Source organism: Mustela erminea, chromosome 1 (assembly GCF_009829155.1).
Source record: "Mustela erminea isolate mMusErm1 chromosome 1, mMusErm1.Pri, whole genome shotgun sequence".
NCBI classification, from domain to species: domain Eukaryota; kingdom Metazoa; phylum Chordata; class Mammalia; order Carnivora; family Mustelidae; genus Mustela; species Mustela erminea.
In genome coordinates, this window is record NC_045614.1 from 206,186,866 (window position 1) to 206,209,776 (window position 22,911).

General features: G+C 38.6%; 2 protein-coding genes across 2 annotated transcripts; both read right to left on the bottom strand.

The window, feature by feature from the left end:
• Nucleotides 1-216: 216 nt before the first annotated feature.
• Nucleotides 217-787, bottom strand: LOC116567434 (keratin-associated protein 26-1). The gene has a single exon (XM_032302490.1). The coding sequence runs from the start codon at nt 766-768 to the stop codon at nt 217-219; it is 552 nt and encodes a 183-aa protein (XP_032158381.1). The 5' UTR covers nt 769-787.
• A 19,928-nt stretch (nt 788-20,715) lies between these two features.
• On the bottom strand, nt 20,716-21,468 carry LOC116567442 (keratin-associated protein 27-1). The gene has a single exon (XM_032302501.1). The coding sequence runs from the start codon at nt 21,461-21,463 to the stop codon at nt 20,846-20,848; it is 618 nt and encodes a 205-aa protein (XP_032158392.1). The 5' UTR covers nt 21,464-21,468; the 3' UTR covers nt 20,716-20,845.
• Between the last annotated feature and the right edge of the window lie 1,443 nt (nt 21,469-22,911).

The following is a 22,911-nucleotide window of genomic DNA, read 5'->3' on the forward strand; positions in this document are numbered from 1 at the left end:
TCTTTCCACACCTGAGTGACACTGAAGAGCATGGTAAATCAAAAAGTTTTATGCCAAGGAGAGATAAAAAAGAGATAACAATAGGAAAGGAGCAGCTTGAATTACATCAGACAGAGTAAGAGCAAGAAAAGGCACTACTAGGAAAGAAGCACAAGTCCATAGACTTTGAATTTTTGTCCTGAATCCTTGGCGGGATTATTGACTGGAACAAGGAAGCTACCGGCCTCCCAGCGCAGAGCAAGATCCAGGGCACGTACTGAACACATGGCTCAGAGGCTGGCATCCAGTGAAGACAGGACGCAGAGGTCTGAGGCTACTAGGCACCATACTCAGTGGTTGAGGACCACAGGGCAAACAACCCAAGGGGCGGCATCCGTAAGTGAGGAGGCTCAGGGGTCGGCTGCTGCTGGACACATAGCTCAGAGGTCTACAGGATACGGGGAGGCAGGAACCAGAGATGTAAGAAGCAGCAGGAAGAAAAGTGGTCCCTTGGCAGGGTCTGGACACATAGTACGTAGTAGGAGGGCAGCAGGATGTTTCATAGTTGCTGGGTTCACAGTGGGCTGGCTGGCAGTTAGTTGGTTCGCTGCAACTCTCTTGACAGTTGTCCAGAGGCCGGAGATGGTCTTGACAGTTACTAGGCAAGCAGAGGACATCACCACAGCTCACACCTGGAGAGCAGAGGGCAATGGAGGAGCTGAGAGGAATATGGCAGGGATTTCTGAGGGATCCCAAGCTGTAGGTCGCAGGGCAGTTGTGGCAAGACATAGTGAGGCTTCAAAAGCAGGTTGCAGTTGAATGAGAAGAAGCGAGTATCTCCCCTCATTTGGCTCGATCCCTTATATATCCCTAGAAGGTGGTGATTGTGTATACAGACTCTTCCTCCTTGTGGGAAGCTGCATCAGAACTCTCCATTATAGCCCCGGAAGTGGTGCTCCCATGTCCCATAAACCTGGATGTTCTTTCCATTGATTGAGTATATCTACAAGGAAGTGTGACTGGATTTTAATAGGCTCTCTCCTTCTTAAATTATCCAATGAAAACAGATACGTTTGAAGGTTCATTCACGTAATCCAAGCATAACCATCACTACGTAAACATTCCTAGAATTCCTCTCTTGGAATTGCCTTTAGAAGTTATAGCAAAACTCTTTGGAGGAGGAAAAAAAAATTGTGGCAAAATTCTTTGAAACAATGACAAACTTCTCTCTTTGAGGGGAAATTCTATTCTTTTTGGAAATTGTCAATGGTAAGCAACTTGAGAGTAAGTATTTGTAAAAGATGGTGAAAATTCTATAACCTATATGACTCCGGGCAGAAAAAATTTAAAAGCAGTATAATATGAAAAATTTCAATGTGACCAAATTTGTATGTTGCTTTATTTTAGAATGTTGGTAGAAAATGACTTCCCACAAAAATATTTTTATTTTATATTGTTTTTTAGAAGGTTTTAATTTTTTTTTTAAGATTTTATTTATTTATTTGAGAGAGAGAGAATGAGAGAGCATGAGAAGGGGGAGGGTCAGAGGGAGAAGCAGACTCCCACTGAGCAGGGGGCCTGACATGGGATTCGATCTGGGGACTCTAGGATCATGACCTGATCTGAAGGCAGTCACTTAACCAACTAAGCCACCCAGACACCCCCAGATATTTTTATTTTAAACAGCCATACTCATTTTATTCATTTCAATAAACAGAGTCATGATGGAAGCTTGGTTTATATTTAAAATATTCTTAATATAGATCAGTAAGATGGGCTCAGGTAAAAATATGGATACTACTGTGAAAAAGCAAATAAATAAAACCCCTCAAAGAAAGTTGAACAACACGACAGGTTTGTCTCCCTCCCAATCCCATCTTGTTTCATTTATTCTTCTCCTACCCACTTAAGCCCCCATATATATTCTTAACAGCTAGTATAGGTTTACATATTCGTGCTTACTTGTGTTCCAATCAAAAACCAATGTTCTTGGTAAACAACAACAACAACAAAAGAATAATGAATAAGACTTGGAAATGGGTTTGGTTTTGCTTCTCACATTGGTTCTGATGTCAATTTCCAAAAAAACAGCTTCTAAACCAATTTACATGGGAAATTGTATCAGAATAAATGTACAGTTTTTCTAAGCATTAGTAATTCCAAGGTTATTTGGGATTATATTTTCTGGTAAAAATTGGTTTAAAAATGTTTCATAATGTTTAGCCTCTTCCACTGTATTTTTATGTCCCAACATATCTAGTGGCTCCAGTGGCTACTTTAATGGGAATTTTAATTACCTTGATGGATCTACTTTCCAATTCCCTTCAGCCAGAAATTCTATGTAAATCACAACAGTTTCTTCTATTTTAATGTGCAATGGATACACCCACTCTTAATGTCTCCCTCTGTGCAGGAGGAGCCAAATCTCTCTAACAGAAGATTGGTTTCTCTATGAGCCAATACAGGACTATTTTACCACCAAGGATAGAAATGCGAAGAGAAAATGATATAGTCTCAGAGGTCCTGTACTAACATGTCGAACTTATCTTAGTACTTTAGGTCAGAGAACATTACCCTTTGATGACTTATACCTGAGGAGTTCGAAGAGTTCCTCTAAACCCCATCTCCACCCCTCCAGCTTTTGTCACCTGACGCTCTCTGTACACACATTGCTAGAGTCTTCTTGTGAAATCCTGGATGCATCAGCTGAATGGCGTCAGTAGTAAATATAGCCACCACATTCACCTGAATGCTTATCACATTTATATGTTGATGTTCTTGATGCCTCTTCTCTAAAGTAAGCAAGAGCCCAACACTCGTATCATTCGTACATCAGTTTGTTTGTGTTTATACATGAACATGTATTGTTTATGCTGTGTGTATATATGAATGTTTTCCCATGAAGTGAAGGAGTGTGGAATAAGAGAAAACTGGCATTCATTTAGTGTCTCCACTGGGCAACACTTGTAGTGTGGATACACACATGTGTCACATCACTTTATCCTCACAATGCCTTACAGTCAATTTTACTATTTCAAGTATTCATATGAGAAAACTCAAAATGCAGAAAGTTATAGTAATTGATATGAAAAACATTTGAACAAAGGGGGTTCAAACATTTGAACATTTTTTCTCCCATTATCCAATATGGCATTATTTAGAAATATATTAGTAGCATCATTTATTAATCCTCTTCGATTAGCACAATTCCTCTGATTCCCAGTCTCTATTGGTAATAATATTCTATTTTTCAATCTCGTTTTTTGGATGCATTGAAATGTAAGAAAAACTTAAAACGTTAAACTGCAAGACACTGTACCAGAATAATTTATGTTCTTGCTTTGGCATTCTTAACCCATTCCAAAAAGTACCACCTTGAGTTTAATGAGTTTAGAACACTACCACAGATTCTCTCTTCTTTTTTTTTTTTTTTTCTGTTATGGGTAGGTAACACTGAAAAAATATTCATGACATTTTAGAAAATAGGATGCCCGGAATGTAAGTTGTACCTTAATTTAGCAAATGTAGAACTGCTGTTATTTGGTCGTGACCAGAGAGTTCATGTGGGCACAACAGCAGGTATCTCATTAGCAGGCTCCTAGAAACTATAAACAGGTCTCACACTCTTCTTCTAATGTCAAAGTTGAGGGATATATTTTCTTTTTTTTAAGATTTTATTTATTATTTATTTGACAGACAGAGATCACAGGTAGGCAGAGAGGCAGGCAGAGAGAGAGGAGGAAGCAGGCTCCCTGCGGAGCAGAGAGCCCGATGTGGGGCTCAATCCCAGGCCCCTGGGATCATGACCTGAGACGAAGGCAGAGGCTTTAACCCACTGAGCCACCCAGGTGCCCCAGTTGAGGGATATATTGAGGAACTAGGCATCCTGTGTGCTTCTTCAGAGTTACCCACTTTCTTGCTTTTTCTTCAGTGAACCAGGGGTCCTTACCTTTCTTACTCTATAGGAACAATCCTGAATTTCTCTTTGTCTCTGGCTCAGACCCAAAGATTCCTCAGAGCATTGCAACAATATAGTTAAGCCGGTAAATGACTAGTCTGCATTCATTTAGTCAATAAATATTTATTGAGCATTTCGTATGTGTTAACATAATGATAGATACTCTCAGTAACACCAACATACTACTGATTCCTGCTCCCAAACACATCCAGTCTTGTAGATGTGATAAGACAAGCACCCAATCCAGGCCAGTGTTTACTAAGTTCTATAAATGGTATCCAAAGGAAGGCTAACGTTGCTTATTGGCTTTGCCTAGAGTTTGCATTTGATATTAATTTCAGAGCATGGGAGGAGATGTCAGGGGGCTTGGAAAGAGGAGACACTTCAGGCTATATGGTGGCAAATGGTATAAAAGCAGAAAAAAGTGACCACACAGTGCTTTCGGTGGAGAATTCTTAGAGGCAAATAGTAGCAACTACACTTAGATTCACATGCTGAATTGAATTTAATCATCAAAGAAGCAGTTAAGGTTTTGTTCTACAGGCATGGTGCTCTAAGTAACTGATTTTGAGAGGAGAGTGCTATGATTAAATTGAAGACTATATTGGAAAGAGGGAAGATCTATTGTAATGCTTTTCTCCCTTGTTCCACTAAAATTGTGTCTTTTCATCCATTTCCCTTCCTGTTATCACTGCCATCACTCACGTTGGATTTTGTTCCCCACTGGTGAACACATATACTTCTTATTGCCATCTTGACTCATAATCGCTATTGTCTTCTCTTTAGCTTGAATACTGTATTCAGATTAAAACTCCTCAAATTAATTTCATCATATAACTCTTTGTCAAGAACATCAATGACTTCTTTTCGTCGACAGAGAATTGTCCAAACACTTGATCACTCCTCCTCTACTTCCCAATACGGATTCTCCTCTGTATTGGGCATTTTCTGTTCATGTAACTCCACATCCCTCCTCATTTCATATCACCTCCTCACCCATCCTACCCTTCCTCTCTTTTGAAATAATTCTTTGATTTTATCCATTACCCAGACCTCAGCTAAATTAGAACCTTCTTGGGACCTCTGGGTAGCTCAGTTAGCTAATCATCTGTCTTTGGTTTAGGTCATGATCCCAGGGTCCTGGAATCAAGTCCCGCATCAGGATCGTTGCTCAGTGGGGAGCCTGCGTTTCCTTCTGTCTGCTCCTCCCCACTTGTGTTTGCTCTCTCTCTCTCTCTGTGACAAATAAATAAATAAAACCTTTAAAAAATAAATAAATTAGCCTCTTCTTTGTAAATATCTTCCTTCCAACATAAATCTCTCTGGCCTTAAATCTGTATGGCTATCATTATCTAATGCACACACGCGTGCACACACAAACACACGTGCATACACACATTCCTTTACATTGCAGACAAAACATTCTTTGTCTATGTGCTGTAGTGTCTTATATTTTGACTACATTACAGAATCCTTATTAGCTACTATTTACAATGTCCTTATTATATATCAGACACGATTCTATAAGTTTTACACGTATTTACTGATTTAATTCTCACAACATTCCTATTTGAGTAGGTGTGATCATTATTCTTAATACATGTGAGGACACTGAGTCAATTCTTAATAACTATTTGCTGACTAACGTCATAGCATTCACAAAATATAACATAGATTTTTCTCTATCAAATATAAAAGTTGACCTTTACTTAGTCAACTCAATAATCTCTTTTATATACTTTTCTCACCATCCATCCATTTTCACCAGGGTAAGTCAACTTTCAAGGAATATAAAAGAATATTAAGATAGAAAGAGGTGCAGGAGATCGGAAACTCTTCCTCAAGTTTTCCTCTTGCCCCTTTTATGATCCCTGATTAGTACTTCTCTTAGCAAGCCTTAGAGAAGAGAACCTATTATCAGGAGTCAGTCCACTTCAACCTACGACCTAATGAAGGGGCCTGATTATAGCACCCCCTGGTGGAATCCATGTGTAAAATTATTTAAATTATAATCAGAAGAGCAAAGTTAATTCACTGAACAGTAATATAGAGTCTTGGATAACTAATAAGGCTGTAATCTATTTTCAACAGAATTCTTATATATTATAACATTCTTGAGTGGAAACTTGGTTTACACATGAGTGGAACAAAATTTGCTCCGTTACATTCCCAATTTATTCTTATAAAAGAACTTCACCTATTGATGTTAGAAAACGGTCTTCTAGTAGCATATCCTCTCATCTGTATTGAAGACAGTGGAGGTGGAGGCATCCCTTCCACTATTCATAGTTAAGCCCTTGAACTGTGTCCTTTTCACCTTTACAAGGTCTTTTTCAACTTCCTTCCTTTGTTTACATATTTTATAAGCTTTAATGAAGTAAAATTGATACAATAAGCTGAACATATTTAAAGAGCACAATTTGTTATGTTTTGGCATTTGTGTCTATCAAAAATCAAGGTCATAATCATATTCATTTTCTCCCATCATCTCTTCATGACTGTTTGTAGTCATTCCTCCTATTCTTCTCCATATCACCCTACTCTTACCTGCATCCCCAGGCTACCACTGATCTTCCTTCTGCCATTTTGGATTAGTTCGCATTTTCTAACATTTTACTAAGTGAAATGAAATGATACACTATATACTCTTTTTTTTCTTCCTTCTTTTACCCAAGTATGCTTATTTTGGGATTCATCTAAGTTGTAGCATGTATCAATTGTTCATTCCTTGTATTTCTGATTTGTTTGTTCATTCATCCACTGATGGACAATTGGGCTGTGTGCAGGTTTTGGGAATTACACAAAAAGTACTATGAACATTCATGTACAAGTTTTTTCTAAAATATTTTATTTATTTATTTATGAGACAGAAGGACAGACAGAGAGAGAGAGCATGAGTGGGAGGGGAAGAAGGAGAGGGAGAGAGAATTTTAAGCTGTCTCTGTACTAAGCACAGAGCCCAATGTCGGGGATCAGGGGGCTCAATCTCATGACCCTGAAATCATGACTTGAGATCATAGCCTGAAATCAAGATTTAGATGCTTAACCAACTGCCAACAGTCACCCTTTGTGTACAAGTGTTTGAAAGCACATATAAAATCATTTCTCTTGGGTAAATACCTATAAATGGAATGATCTGATCACATGATAGGTCAATGTTTAACTTTTAAGGAATTGTCAAACTGTTGTTTAAACTGACTGCATCATTTTATATTCCCACCAAAACTGTATGAGTTCAAGCTCCTTTGTGTCTTTCAACATGTGGTATATTCAGACATTTGATATAGTCAGATTGTTATTCTGTGTCAGTATTTTATTGTGGCTTTAATGTGTTAGTCATTGATGATACCAAGCATATTCATTGCTTATATTCCATCTGTACATCTTCTTTAGTAAAGACACTACTCAATGGTTTTTCCTTTTTTTTTTTTTTTTTAATTTAGTGTCTGCTTTCTTATTGTTGAGTTTGGGGAGTCTTTTAAATATTTTAGATATATTTTTTTAATTAGATATAGAATTTGCAAATATTTCCACCAGTCGGTGGCTTGTCTTTATTCTTGTAATAATGACTTTTTTGAGGAACAAGTATTTTTTTAATAATTTTTTTATAAACATATAATGTATTATTAGCCCCAGGGGTACAGGTCTGTGAATTGTCAGGTTTACATACTTCACAGCCCTCACCATAGCACATAACCTCCCCAATGTCCATAACCCCACCACCCTTTCTCTCCCCCCCTACCCCTGGCAACCCCCAGTTAAGAGCAAGTATTTTTAATTGTGGTGAAGATCAAATTATCAATTTTTAAACTACAGATTGTATTCTGTAGCTAAGAAATTTTACCCAACCTCACTGATGTCTTAAAGGATTTTTTCCCTATGTTTCTACAACCATATTTTTGAAATCTAATTTTTATCCTCACCAGTATTTTCAGCTGTGACCTTCAAGATCACTGCAATGGCAAATTTTGCCTTAGCCTTAACTCCATGGCCGGCAACATTGCTCTCCACACTCTGTATTTTGATAACTTGTCCTATTTTTATTCAGCAATACTCTGATTTCTTGATTCTGTTTCTATCATTTCTATCATTCTATCCACCTCCTTTTTCTCCTTCTATTCTCAATTCTCTTCTGCATTCTCCTTAATCTGCATTTCATTAATCATAAGGGTTTAGTTAATAGCTATAATAAATTCCACAGTATTTCTAATTACAGTCTTGCTCTCTTTCCTGATCTGTGTTCCTGCATTTGCAGTTATCGGCTAGATCATTCCACTGAGACAACTTACCCTTCACATTAAATATTTACATATAAATAGTGCTTTCTCTAAAGTTGGTTTCTCCTCCCACGCACTTTATGTCTACTTATGGTGCCATATTCTCTTAGTCACATAGGCTTAAACAATTATAAAACGATCCTCAGAAAAACTTCTATCTTTAGCGTATTCTCAAGGACAAGATTAGTAGTGAAATACAGCCCAGGTAATGTCTCTCCCTTGGCTGCAGTTATCTTGAATACCTCTCCATTGTCCACAGAATAAAATCAAAGGTCCTCAAGCTCTCACTCCAAGCTATTCAGAATATGGATTCTCCATACATGGCCAAGCCCACGTCCTTCAGGTCCTCTCCATGACCCTATTGGCCATTCTTGGTGAGCATCTCACATTGCTGGCTTCCTATTTGCTGTCTTACCTGCTTTCCCACCCTCTCTAATTATGCCTATCCTACTTATTTTTTTACAGCTCAAGTCACAATATAATGAGTACCAGGAAGCTCTCATTTCTGCCCAACCAGAAGCGATTCTTTTTCTTGGAACTTGTTCCCACTTTACATGTCTCCTATTGTACAGATCATTTCATACCTTTTATTTATTCAGTTTACATCTAATTTTTCTGCTCAGTCATAATTATATTAAAGACATTGTAGCCTTATTTCTATTTGTGTTGCTAAATAGGCCCAACATACTCTTTTTGGAAATATTTATTCAAACAATGAATAAAAATACTTTGGTCACTGTTTTCCTCTATTTAGTTCAAGATTTTTTTTTCTTTTACTTTATCTCAAGTATTTCTCGCATCCGATGAAGACTCATGTATTTCAGTGTATGTGATGGTAAATGGCTGTTGAGAAGGATTGATCAGAGACTGATAGATTCTTCCTTAATTTAAGTCATTAGGTCAGATAGTTCTTAACCTATTCACTTGTATGTACATGTATATCTGACACCCTTTTGACCCTTAGTTTTATAAACTAGAACCAATTTGTATTTGGTTCTTTGAGAGCTATTCACAGCCAAGGCAAAGATTTACTATAAACCTCCTAAAGAAAAGGAAGCCTGGGTCTATTATAGTTTTTGTCCTGGGTTTTTCACATAACACACTTTACAGCCCGTGGAAGAATGCAGTTCACCTTCAGGTCACAGAGGATCCTTGTTCAGTTATTTCCTTGCATAGCAAAAGCACCTCTCCTGGCCCCTCTTTACTCCAGACTCTGTGGGCACACCAGAACTCTAGGGAGAGTCTTTATAATAAAAAATATCATTTTAGAGTATAAAGATTTTCTAGGTTTTTTTTTTTTTTTTTTTAATAGAACATGAGATCAAAATGTCAATGCTATGACTTGTCAGCAACTCAGCAGTCCCACTGAAATCAATAGGTGCCCTTTGGGAGTTTGGCCCTAACAAACCCTTATCTTGCCACATAGAACAGAACTTAGGGCCAAACGAAGACTCCGAAGTTGCCTGAAACATTTATTTCCCCTGAAGCATTATTTTATAACATTTCAAAAAAGATAGAGAGTCACTCTTCTTCCGTCTAAAGACTGACATTTAAGGAATTCAAGTCTTTATCTTGATCTTTATCACGGGCTACTCCTAAATTCTGATGGAAAGTTTTTTTTTTCCCAAATGGCAGAGACCCTACATCAGGCTCCCAGCTCCATGGGGAGCCTGCTTCTCCTTCTCCCTCTGCCTGCTGCTATCCCTGTGTACTCTCTTTCTCAAATAAGTAAATAAAATCTTTTAAAAAATATCCTAAACCAGCATGTGTCTTGAAAGTGATGTGAAACATCCCTAATACTATAGAATACTTAACTTTATGATTTGAAAAATAATTCCTGTCATAAAGATCATCCACTGTCTAGCATTTCAGTATTGGGCTTGAGAATGAATGAACTGACTTTAGGTTTTAATGGTCATGTCCTGCATAAAATCCAGAAACCAAAGAGGCTGAAGTTGGAGTGACCCTGGGTCTTTCAGAGCATTTACCTTGCTTGCTCAGTGATGAGTTTCTTTGGAGGTATTGACTTGGAATCAGAATATTGAGAAAATAAAGTACTGCCAAACCTAATATCTAAATCAGAAGAAGTGGCTGAGTTATTCCATGAGAAATTTAAATAATTTTCCGTCAAATAACAACAACAAAGCAAAAACGAAAACAGAGAGTGGGAATGAGTTAGATGTTTTAAGTAGTCACAAGAATGCAGTAACTACCCAGGATCATTTACTCATTTGATATGAAGAATGAAGGCAAAAGAAATAGAAAAAAAAAATCCTTATAACTTACAACCCATTGACAAGTGCTTAAGACACGCAGAGCGACATTCCTCAAGGAGCTTTATTATCTCAATGCAAGTATTTTGCTAGAGGCAAAAGGCAACCTTAGCTTTAAGTTAGCACAACCTCCAGGATCCTATAAAAATCCCTTTGGAAATTTCCTTTGTCTGTAACCCCGCAAGATGTGTGTTAGCAGCCATCCTCCAAACATCTGAAGGATCTCATGATCAGGGTTTTACTAGATAGTAGTAAATGAACGTTTCTTCACAATAGCTAGCCTCTCCAGGTACTGGAAACCTTGCTTCCAAATTCCTTAGAGACTTACCCTATCCCTAATTCCCTCCCAACTTAAAAGTATATTATCAGTTGTTTCTCACAACCCCAATGTAGCTCTCTCTGCCCACAGGTCCTGTGTTTTAACAAAACCACCCTTTTTGCAGTGAAGACATTTCAAGAATTCTTTCTGGACAGTTTGTTTGCTCCCAGAACCCAGCATTTCACATCCCATTCATCTGTTCCATTCCCCATAAACATTCATCTACATTATCATTTTCCTCCTGGCAACAAGACAGGATGTTAACAGAAATACAGCTTTCAGAAGAGGGAAGAACATGACCTCACAGGTTGAGAAATAGAATTTAAAGGAAGCCCATTGGAATCAAGTAAACATGTTGACCAGCTTGTATGGCTAATAGGGCAGTATTTTATTGTCTGTTAACTGTCTGTTACTTAACACTTTATTGGCAGTTAATAAGGGGGAATTGGGCAAGCAATTAAAGGCCAACTCCAGGGAAACAGACTCACAAAGAGCTGACCAATGGTGCCTGATCTGAGCAGGAAGAAGTTTACTCAGGTAGTCAGTCCCAAGTTCTCTCTAATACAATCACCAGTGCAAAGATTCAGCTAAGTGGGCAGAAATTTCCACCCTCTTTCAGATGACAGTTATAGAGATGTGTACCTACACTGAGCTTGAAATGAAGAAAATTCACTAATGCTATGATCAGAAACTGGCTAAAATGTTAGAACCTCTGCTGGTTCTGTTGGGGGGTTAGATGATATTCTCTTTCCCATGAAGGATGAGTGAACAGTGGACCAACTACCAGCTCAGCACCTCCTCCTGCAGCCTGACCACTTGGAGGTGTAAAGTCAAAGAGTTTTTAGAGTGTGTTCTCACTAGAAGGAGGCCTTGGTTTTCTCAAGGAAATTTCCACATAAACTCCTGTGGGACACCCAAGATGAGACACTGAGTGGCTTGAACTGGGTTTATAATGATGATAAAGGTGACCCACTGTAGAATGAAAAACTGACTTTAAGAATTCTAGGTGAATTCGTATAGTCCACCCACCATGTTGGAAATCTCCTTTAGCCCTTGTGTTAAAATTGGACAAGTATTAAAGAGGTGTTATTTTAATAATGGGGCAGTAGAGGCCCCATATTAAGTTGTACTTCTTAAAAACGAGTTTCTATTATGTGTCTCAAATCTGAGGGAGCCAAAGCTATAAACCTTGTGATCCACAGCTGGAAGCAACCTGGCTGTGACTGCTGAGCCAAGGGATTCCCAAGGTTTAAATAGATAGAGTGAGCATGATGATATTGTTGCCCAAAATAGGGCATTGGATGTACTAAAAACATTAGAAGATTGTTTGAGCCGCTAGCTGGTGTCTCATTGCTAAAAATAAAAAATAAAGGCGCCTTGCTTACTGGTACTGAAATACATTTTCTCTTCTCTTCATCTCCACACCTGATGTTTCTTCCCTCCTCCATACGCTGACATCAGTCACTTTGATGAGATACATAATTTAGGGTAGGATCCATAGGACCTATGCCCCTCTTTCCCCAAGGAAGACAGAGGCTCTTATGAACTCCTTCCAATACATGTGGAACTTCTGGAAAAGAAGGACTCACACTATAGCTCTTCTTGATACAGATGCCCAAGCCATCTTTCTAAGCAGTCCAGGGGTTAGTGCTTGGATTCAGCCAGTGAGATTTTGGAAGGATAACACAATAGGGAAGAATAGATAATGTGACCTTTTGGGTGGGACTTTTGGGGACAATTCTATGTACTTTTGTTGTTACAAGGGTCATTGATTTAATCTTTTCCATTTCATAAATTCCAAGGGGGATTCTCCTGATTGTGAAGATCTATGTTTATAGAATTGTTAATATTTGGGAACTGTTTTGAGCTACACATCTCTGTGACTGATGATTTCACTGATTGGAGCCTTTGGGAAAGGGAGACAACCTCTACCCACTGAATGCTACTTGGAGACTACTGATAGTAGGTCTTAAATACTGACTGAGACATATTAAATAGATTTGGTTGCAACTTCAGACTAATAAGACTGATCGAGTACACATTGGAGTGCTATACTCCAAGGGAAATTCATCAGAAGCAGTGCAGTGTAGACATAAGGATTAGATATTGGGTGAGGGAGATGTTCCCTATAGGGTTTTAGTATTTCTGCGTGTCTGGAGGATAGAGTTACTGATTCCTTCTGTTCTATTTTTTTTTTTTTTTTTAGCCATGTTTGTATAGTAAAGAGTTTTGGAAAATAAATATAGTATTTTTCTCTGAGGCAGAAGATAAACATGCTTACCCCCCATTATCATATCCCTGACCCAGGCTTCACAATCTCAAGGTTTCTCTCCTGTGAAACACCTCACTGCAAATGCAAGTGTTATGTGGCTTCTTGTTGTACTGTGGGAATTGAGGGTCAGGGAATTGGTGCAAATGCTAATACTTTGGCTTCTGCTATTACCATGAATAATAAAACCTTTGTCTCTGAACCAGGGGTGCCATGTCTTCTGCCAGCATCCATGAATCTGAGCTAGGCTAACTTGTTAGCTTGCATGTAGGGTTAAAGCTCATACTTTTCATGGTTCTCATTATCCTCTTCCAAAAATTTCTGTTTCCTAGTTGAAGTTGTGGCATTGCAATGCCATAACTAACTCTATTTGTTTCAACGATCATTTAATAAGGCAGAAATTTTAGTAGAAGTATAATAATTATAGTGAAATAATGATGAAAAATTAGACATTTATGCAGCAGTCAGGAGCACAGATTGATCAAATTTATTAGAAAATAAAGAAAACAAAAAAATAAAAATAAAATAAAGAAAACAAATTGAGGCCATATTGAAAACATATTTCAAAACATATTTCAAAACCTTAAAGGGCATTATAAGAAGAAGAAAATCAACAAACACAACAAATATAAACCATGACTTAATTAATAAATAATCTTAAGTCTGAATAGTAAAGCGATATATGGGTATGCTAGACTTTTCTTTAAAACAATGCAGCCAAAGGGAGTCTGAGTGGCTCAGTAGATTAAGTATTTCAACTCTCCTTTCCAGCTCAGATCATGATCTCAGGGTTGTGAAATCACACTGCACGTGGGGTTTCACACTCAGCAGGAGTCTGCTGGAGATTCTCTGTCCCTCTCCCTCTCCCCCTCCTCCCTGTTTGCTCATTCTTTCTTCCTCTCAAACAAATAAATCTTAAAAAAAAAAAAGCCATATAGCATAATATTTTTTTTCCATTTTACTTTATTTTATGTATTTTCAGTGTTCCAAAATTCATTGTTTATGCACCATACCTAGTGCTCTATGCAATACGTCCCCTCCATAATACCCACCACCAGGCTGCCCCATCCTCCCAACCCCCTCCCCTCCAAAACATATAACATAGTATTCTGAAAGACTGTCCTCCTCTCCCAACAAGGCCAGGTAGAAATGTGGAAGTACTTTATTGAGGAATCATCACCTATGAGGGATTACTCAAAATACCTCAAGGTATGAGATATGGAACTTAAAGACAAAGGTGTTGAATATGTAGCTCATTTGTTAACAAGAAAAACACTCCACTAGGGGTCAGCAGCTGCTACAACCAATCATGGATGAGCCACAAAACCTGTAATCCTAGGACAGTAATTACTGTCCTTAAGGTCAAAGTTTTGAGTGTAGGTTGCTGGGTGGTAGGGACTAAAGACTTTGGAGAGTAGACATAGATGATAATTACGTGGCAGGGTCTGGTCATGCCACAAATGAAGAGATGTAGCGGGTGGTTCTTGGGAGTCGGGCATAGGCATGCTGGTTGGCATCTGATGGTTCCCTTCTGGTTTCTTGGCAGTCCTTCAGGAACTGGTTTCTGTCACAACTGCTACTGGCTAAGCAGAGGTCACCTCCACGGCTCATGTGGAGGTAAGAGTTATTTGAGGAGATGACAGAAACAGCAGTAACCCCTGAGGGAATCACAGTTGTAGTTTGTAGCTGAGTAATTATTAAAAAAGACAAGATGACCTTAGTGTAGATTCTAGGCAAAGTACCCACACTTTGTGCTATCCCCCCTTTTGTACTGTGATTTCTAGAACTTTTTAAGGAATGAGTATTGGCATCTAATGCAGGCTTTATTCTGACTCACAGTTCCAAAGCTGGTGATAAACATAACTCAGTTATTTAAATGTCAGGAAAGATAGCTATTTACAGCTAAATCTCCAAACCAAGGGGCCTATAGCCTTATTTACCATTCAACAAGCCATGCATTTAGAAAAACAATATTCCAACCTTCTTTAAAAGATATTTGAAATTCTGTGGATAGATTAATGTTTATTATAGTTGGCATATTAATTTAAGATAGGTCACATTTATGGTCCAATAAAAGTTTTTATGTGTTATGTGCGGCCTTTAATGCACATACAGGGCTCATTAAAAATTATCGTGCTTAGTACATTTAAATATTTTTAATAAACTTCTCATGAGGGACACTTTGGAGTATGGTCAGTGGGGCACTGGAATGGGAATCACTAGATTTGAGCTCTAGCCGTGACTCTGCTTGAGTAAATCACATAACCTTGGCAAGTATATTTGCTCAACTGTATAATGAGTGAAGCTCACTAAAGATCCTTACGCACTGAGAAATAATTATGATTCGAAGAAGATGTAACTATAATAGAAATGAGGGGGCATAAGAAGAACCATGTAAGAATGGTTGGCTGGTCTTTGCCACAAATACTGTGGCCACCAGCACTTTGCTAAGCTACCTGAAGGACGTTATGGGAAACACTTGACTCTGATTGGACATCTTTCAGAACAAACACAATTTTGGATGATATTTGTCCTCCAGAGGAAAGTTCAGTGGGCTAGAATGTATCACATTGTTTTTTGATTGCCTAGCATTTCATTTGTAGTCAAGGGCCCTTGACAACTGGCTTTGCATTAGGAACCCCTCCAGGACCACCTCAAGATGAATTCGTTGATTGTTAGACTCATTCACAGTAGAAAATTAAACCAGATTCCTGGGGACCAAGCCACCTTCAGCTGCAGGCCCGGGGAGGCAGGACTCAGGAAACAAGGAACAAACTGCCTTTGAGCAACGTGCTGAACCAATCAAGACTTCAAAAGTGATAGAATGGCACTTATGCCTGTTTTTGTTTCCTGAGAAGCATTTTTAAAGAACATTTCCCTCATTAGTCATGGATGTTCTTTTATCTGGTAAGTACACTTGTGGTCATTCCAAACCTTGACTGTGATTTAATATAAATCTGGTCATTAGATAAATACATTATAGCACTTGGAGATATCAATATGGCTAACATCTAAAATTTATTTAGTTCACTCTGTCCTACAACCTAATTTAATAAAATATGAAGTCTAGAGGAAGATACTTTGTTCTTGAGACTTTCAACATGTATTATTATATTGGTTTCCTAACCCAGAGAGTGTCCGAGTGACTGTAGCTCATTTCAAGGGGAAACAAGAACAATTAATAACCCTCCTGTAAGGGTTGACAGGGTTTATGGTGGAGAGAGCTTTTTAATCCAGATGTTCCACTCTGCACATTCAATTTAAATAAGTAGTGTGCCACTTTCCACAAAGCCCTGATGACAAGACAGTGCCCTGATAAGGGAAGTGTTAGACTTTTCTTTGGTTTTCTGTCTCCTTTGTCTTTATCTTCATCAGTTAGTAGTTACTGGACTCCTGCAAGGGCATCAGCCCTGCACTCGAAGAAATACCGTATTGAGTGATGGAAGAACAGCAATGGACTTAAACATTTCCAGTTTTCACCTCTGAAATTCTTTTGTTCTTGTGTCTGGATGCAACTATATTGGTTTTGCCTCTGGGCTCCAAGGAATAACTCTCTCTGAATCCCATTAGTGAATCTATTTCCATGAAGCCAGAGAACATTATACAAAAAGTTGGGAAATTCTTAACACCATGCAACCACAAAAATGTGGGGTTTCTTAATTCAGAATTTCATTTAATTTCTAGATCTTTACTCCATTTGTCCCTACCTCCCTATGGTGTATGTTATTGCTAACCAAAGCCTGGGTCTAATATAACCAGTATTAGTGAGTTATCAACTGTCTAAAAAAAAGTACTCTTGCTTTGTGTTCGTTGTTCCCTTTATTAGCTTTTTTTTTGAAATTTATCATTATTTCCACTTGGATGTCAGGACAAGAATATGGAACAATTCTGAAGTGAAAGAATCTGAACTGAGGGAGTAACAGGAACTCTCTGAAGGGAGAAATGGGAAGCAGATGTAGAGAAAGATATTGTGGCTTCAAGAAAGGTGCCAGGTACTCTAACACCACATGGAACAAAACGCTGTCCTTGTATCCCATAAATGCCTAAAACAGGCTCAGTGTTTTCAAAAGGAACATATTTAACAGAAAGATGATAGGGACTAATGGAATGAAAAACGATTACTAACATCAAGAGAGTCAATCTTACTGATAGAAAAATCTGACTCCAGGCTATCTAAACACCTTCCCTGAAACTTAGATGATGTAATTTCACATGATTTGAAGTTCATGGTCTTTTCTAAGATACTGACAATCTATAATAATTCACAAATCCTAGTGAAATACACCTAATTACTTTCTAGCACTTATTCCTGAGTTGTGATTAAGCCATTCAATCAAGCATACTTAATTTTCTGGTGGTTTCCTCTACAGACTTACAACAATACAATATAGATGGACCAATAATTTTCAAATTACTTATACAGACCTTCCATAGGACACAGATATTCCCTATATTTGAGCTGCTCTAGAGACAAAGCATGTGATGTTACCAGGTAGTCAAGACTTATAGCTCCATCTCTGAAGTCCAACTCATTGAATTAAAATCCTGGATCCACCGTTTTCCATCTTCCTGATCTTGGACAACTAATTAAATGTATCTGTGCCTTTACCCTCCTTGGAAAAAAAAAAAGTGAGTATTAAAAAATTATACTCATCTGACTCGGTTGTTTGAGTTTCAAGTCAAAAAATACATACATAGTGTTTGGTAAACAACTAGGACCAAATTAATAAGATCTACCTTAAGGCTTTTGGCATAGTACTGCATAGGCAAGAAAATGTTCTTGAAATTCATTATGCTTGGCTTCTAAGAGAAAAGTATGCTTTTAATCTAAACCTATGTCTTGAAAAGTGTGGGGTAAGTGATACCAGTGCACAACTCCTACCATAGCCTTTCTGTTCAAGCAAGAGGATCTATGATCTATGAAGAATGTTCTGTAATGTGTACCCACTGAGTCACTTCTATAGTTTTTGAGAACACTCCCTAGGTTATGTTCCATATTGCTTAATGGAAGGATTTTTCTTGGTCTTCGTCTTAAAATTTAAGTCCAATATAGAGAAATCATGAAAGTAAACTGAGACTGTGGCCCAAGAAGCAAATATCGGCCGAAGCATCAAATAATATCTTACATATACTGACACAAACACATCATTAGGCATTTAATGGCCATGATGGCATTTCCTTGCCACAATCATCCAAGGAATTAGCCATTATCTCCATTTTCTAATAGAGAAACTGAGCCTCAGAAATGTTAGCTTGTCCCAAGGCACACAGCTAATAAATGGCAGAATTTGGATTTGAACAAGGCCCAGTATAATCCAAAGCCAATTCTCTTCCCACTACACTAAATGGCCTACACAGCATCTCTTCATGTCATCACACCATTATCTATTCCAATACCAAGAATCTGTAGTTCCTGAATCCACACATTTTCTCTCTGTAAAGAGTTCCAACATGCTCCATGATGATTCAGATTAGATGGATACTGACATCTTCTTCAGCTAACTTCTCCTTACTGTAGTGATCCTGGTCAGCCTGGAAAGAATGAATTAAGGTCCACCAGCACCACACACAAACCCCATGCTTAGCCGGCCACTGGTCACCAACACCCTGTCACCCAACAAGCCACACCCATTAGAGGAACATATCCTTGGGAGACAAAAGAAATGGTTGTTCTCCCTCTTGTCTTCAGAAACAGTGGCCAAAACACATTTTACTCTTTCCAGACCCTCTGATTTGAGTTGCATTAGTAACAGTCTTCCCTGTGCATGAATTTCAACTTCATTTGCATGATTGGCTGTGACAGGAATACTGAGAAGCTGCCACGCAGATGAAGTCTCTCCTTGTTGTTGCCAAGGCTCTGTCATTACTGTGCCCAGAAGCTTTGTGTCAATGTCTCTTGCTGGAGGAATGCTCTGCTGGTGAGGCTGCCGTATGCTCTGTTACTATTGAGATCACACAGTGTTCTTTCAGCCTCTTTCAGGCCTACCTCAACCACTTCTCAATTCCACCTCTCTATGGAAACACCTGTGTAAGCGGTGCTTTATAGAATTTAGGCTTGAAACTTCCTCTTTAGGATGACCTGTCTCTAAACCACCCACAGAACTGACAGGTAAATCAATATTAGCTTTGTCATAAACTCAGCTACTTGCCAGCCCACTTCAGCGAGGCTTGGCATGTTTCCTGAGCATTTCCCTTGATAAAAGGTGTTTCTTGCATCATTCAAGATACAAAACATACAAAACAGCTAGTCTTCCTTTTTTTTTTTTTTTTTTTTGGATGACTAGCTTTTCTAATCTATCATAGATTCTGGGGTTTATCTATAAATCCCTGCCTCTGCTCTTCATATAGAGCCTCTGAGCTAGCTAATCATGATTCTGTATCTTACCGAGTGTTTCCTTCAAGGTCATGTGCTGAGAACTTTCACATTATTAACTTATCAAGTACCACGGTGGAACCATCATTATCATCTTGGTTTTGGAGTTAAGGAAACTGAGGTGAGAGTGGTTAAATAACTAGTACATAGCCACGCAGGTGGGATTCAAACAGCCTTCACCCAGCAAGGCGAATATTCAGACCCAGAAAAACCTGACTTCAGGGTTCATGCTCTTTACCACTACCTTCTGACACCCTGAACAATGAAAGCTCCATTTAAGAGCACACCCACAGCTGCACAATAGCCAGGCTACTCTAAACAAAACTCATCTCTCTTCACACCTTCTGGCTCCATGGCCTTATGACTTTCATGTCATGTTCCCCATCATGTCATGTTCCGCATCTTCTGCTGACTAGCACAAACATGCTCTTTTATTCTGCTTCATACCATACAAAAAATTTTGGAAGGGAACATGTGCTCCCTTCTTCTTCCAAATATTTATTCGATTTTCATCTGGTGAAAAACCAATAACATAAAACCCACAAAGGTGCTGAATAAAAATAATAGTGCGACCATTAAGTTTGTAATTCTAAATGAAGTCAATTTATTTAACACAAAGAGTATTTTCCCAACTCAAAAAAAAAAAAAAAAAACAGTGAAGAAATAGTGAAAAGAGGAAAAAAAATCGGAGAAATGTAGTGAGTATACTAAGCTTGAACTCATTATATTCAAAGGTCTCTGGCTACTATGTGATTAAGAAGTCCACAGAGGTGAAATTGAAAATTTTCTTACACTTTTCAAGCAATAGATTCTACCTCACAGTTGACTATAAGTGTTCTGATGCAGCAGATAAAATCATGGACGGACAGGGAGTAGACACAGATTTCAGTTGTGGTTCTGATGTTATTAATAACAAGGACAACACCTGATAAGAGTTAAATCCATCAGAATTCATGGGACTAGATAGGGTTCAGTGTCCCTTTAAACTCCAACATTAAATGGATTTCTGATATTAGTAGCACATTATATTCATACATTATTATAAGCCAGATTCAATGCTAAGTGTTTCCATTGATAATAACCAGTGACCAAAGTGTCATGTTGACTTAAGCACTCATGTTAGTTCCTGGTTGCAACTCCCAGTTCTCTATAACATATAGTCTCCTAGTGACCTAAAATATTTAACATGCTTTCCAATTCCAGCTTACTACCAGAAATGCCCCAAAGAGCAAAAAAACAGAAATTATTTTCTTTGAAGACAGAAGACATGTCCATTCACTCACAAACCCATGCACAATAATATGTATTAAGAGAAATAAAAGTTTCTAGATATCATAAGAAATCAATTTATCTCAGTTAGAATTTGTTATCTCCTATCCACACATTCCACCCATTCTTCACTTACGGGGCAGTTGCAAACCACCAGTAACACAGCAAGTTGGCTCATAAGTTTGAGAAGATTCCAGGAGTTGTGACCCTGGTGCCACATAAACCGGAGGCCTACACGAACTGGATTCAGAGCTCTGAGACTGACCTGGGCCAGGTTCACATTCCAGAGACTGACAACTCTTAGACACACATGTCTTGGGTGGACAGCTCTTTGCCACAGAGCTCACAGGCTGGCAGCTCTGGACTACAGAACCCACTTGCTGGCTGCTTCCTGACTGGCAAGGCTGAGACACACACTCCGACACTGCTGAGGAATGTCCTGATTGGCACATTGTCTTTTCAAAGGCCCTGGAATTAGAGCAAGTTGTTTGGACAACTCTGGGGAGGCCAGCACTTTGCGCACAGCTCGGTTCTGTGCACAGTTCCTGTTTATGGTTGGGCACTTTGCAGCTGGTAGTCTCACTGCAGGTTTCTTGAAAGTTGTCTAAGAGCCAGGTCCTGCCATGGCAGCTGCTGGGTAAAAAAAGTCCATCTTCAAAGTCTATAAGCTTAGACCCATGTACGATGGCAGAGAGTGGTGGGACATTGTAGGAGCTCCTGAGCGAGTGGCCTTGGCTCTGAGGCATACTGTTTAAACCCTTGATTGAAGTTGGTCTTAAGGACCCAGGGTGCCAGGTCTGAAGATTCTTTTTTGGTGAGATTATATACTCAGAAAACTGGGTGTTGGCTTCTTCTCAAGACTCCTTTCCACCTCATTGCTTAAGCTAATTTGAAGGATAACATCTCATTAGCACTTTGTTTAGTAACATATGAAGATGACATCCTATTAACAAAGAAGCCAGTCCATTCCGAATCTTCAAAATGGCTTTCATGTTAGCCCCAAAGCTGATTCATCAGGGCAGAGTTTCTCAAATATGAGTCCCAACATGCCACCCAAGCTAACATTTTTTTTTTCTTAGTTGCCATGACTCTCCAGGGAGAGTCATGGCGACTAATGGAAAAAACCAATTGTAAACTAATCAATATTCAGCACTGGAGTTTGGAGGGATGCTCTTTTGGCAAAACAGAATAATATGATCAAGACATTTTCAGTCAGAAGGCAATCCAGTTAAGCTCACCCTCATTCCACTCAGATCTTGGTCTGTCCAACTGGTCGGGATGTGTGAAAGACTCAACAATGGAATCTCTTCTTACTCTCACCCAAAGTACTGTAAGTGGCCATTGCCTTATAAATATCATTCCCTTTGTTTAACATTTTGTATCCCTTGTCTTATTGAAGGTCAAATATAAACCGCCTCTTTACGAAGCTTTTCTTTGATCTTCCTATTTACAGGTTACAACTTCTTCCTCTGAATTACCAGTGGACTTTGACACATTCTTTATTATTCTTTATTCTTTATTATTTATTATCTTTTGTGTCTCAGCATAAGAGCAACCCTCAAGAGTGGCTTTCCTTCGTCACCCTGTTTGAAAAAAGATTCCATTCTCAAAGTCTGTTTTTCTGCTTTTACAGAACTTAACTCAGTTTATAATGAATAATAATAATAATAATTCTTTATTAATGATGAAGTCATGTATTTACTTTATTTGTACTTCTCAGCTGTTGATAATCTGGCCTTGTAACAAACTTGTCTCAGAATTGCTCCTCATTTTTGTTTGCTGTGGTTTTCTTTGACTGCAGACTGATGATCAGCACCCACATTTATCACATTAGCAGCTGGACGCAGTTTAGCTTCATCCTCGTAACACAGGACCTGCCAGCACAATTTCTATAGCACCTTCTATAATTCTTCTAGCTCAGCTCATGAAAGAGAAACAACTGAAGTGTATTCTTAGCACAGTGCTCTGGCCCCTTGCCTCAGATCTGAAGAAAATCAAGAACATTCAGGAACTTGGAACAGCTCTGATTCAAACTCCTCCTTAACATGTGACAGACTGGGAATAGCCTCTCTTTCAAAGGACACATGCGAAGGCATTCAGCCTGACAAGCAGCACGCTCGACAGTGTGTAATGCCTTCACAACATATGCAAGTTACTTATAATGCTGAATTACCAGTCCTGTGTGTTTGAAGAT

Excerpts from the sequence above, each read along its gene's own strand:
- LOC116567434 (XM_032302490.1), bottom strand. The coding sequence starts at position 768 with ATGTCTTGCCACAACTGCCCTGCGACCTACAGCTTGGGATCCCTCAGA.
- LOC116567442 (XM_032302501.1), bottom strand. The coding sequence starts at position 21,463 with ATGCCTCAGAGCCAAGGCCACTCGCTCAGGAGCTCCTACAATGTCCCA.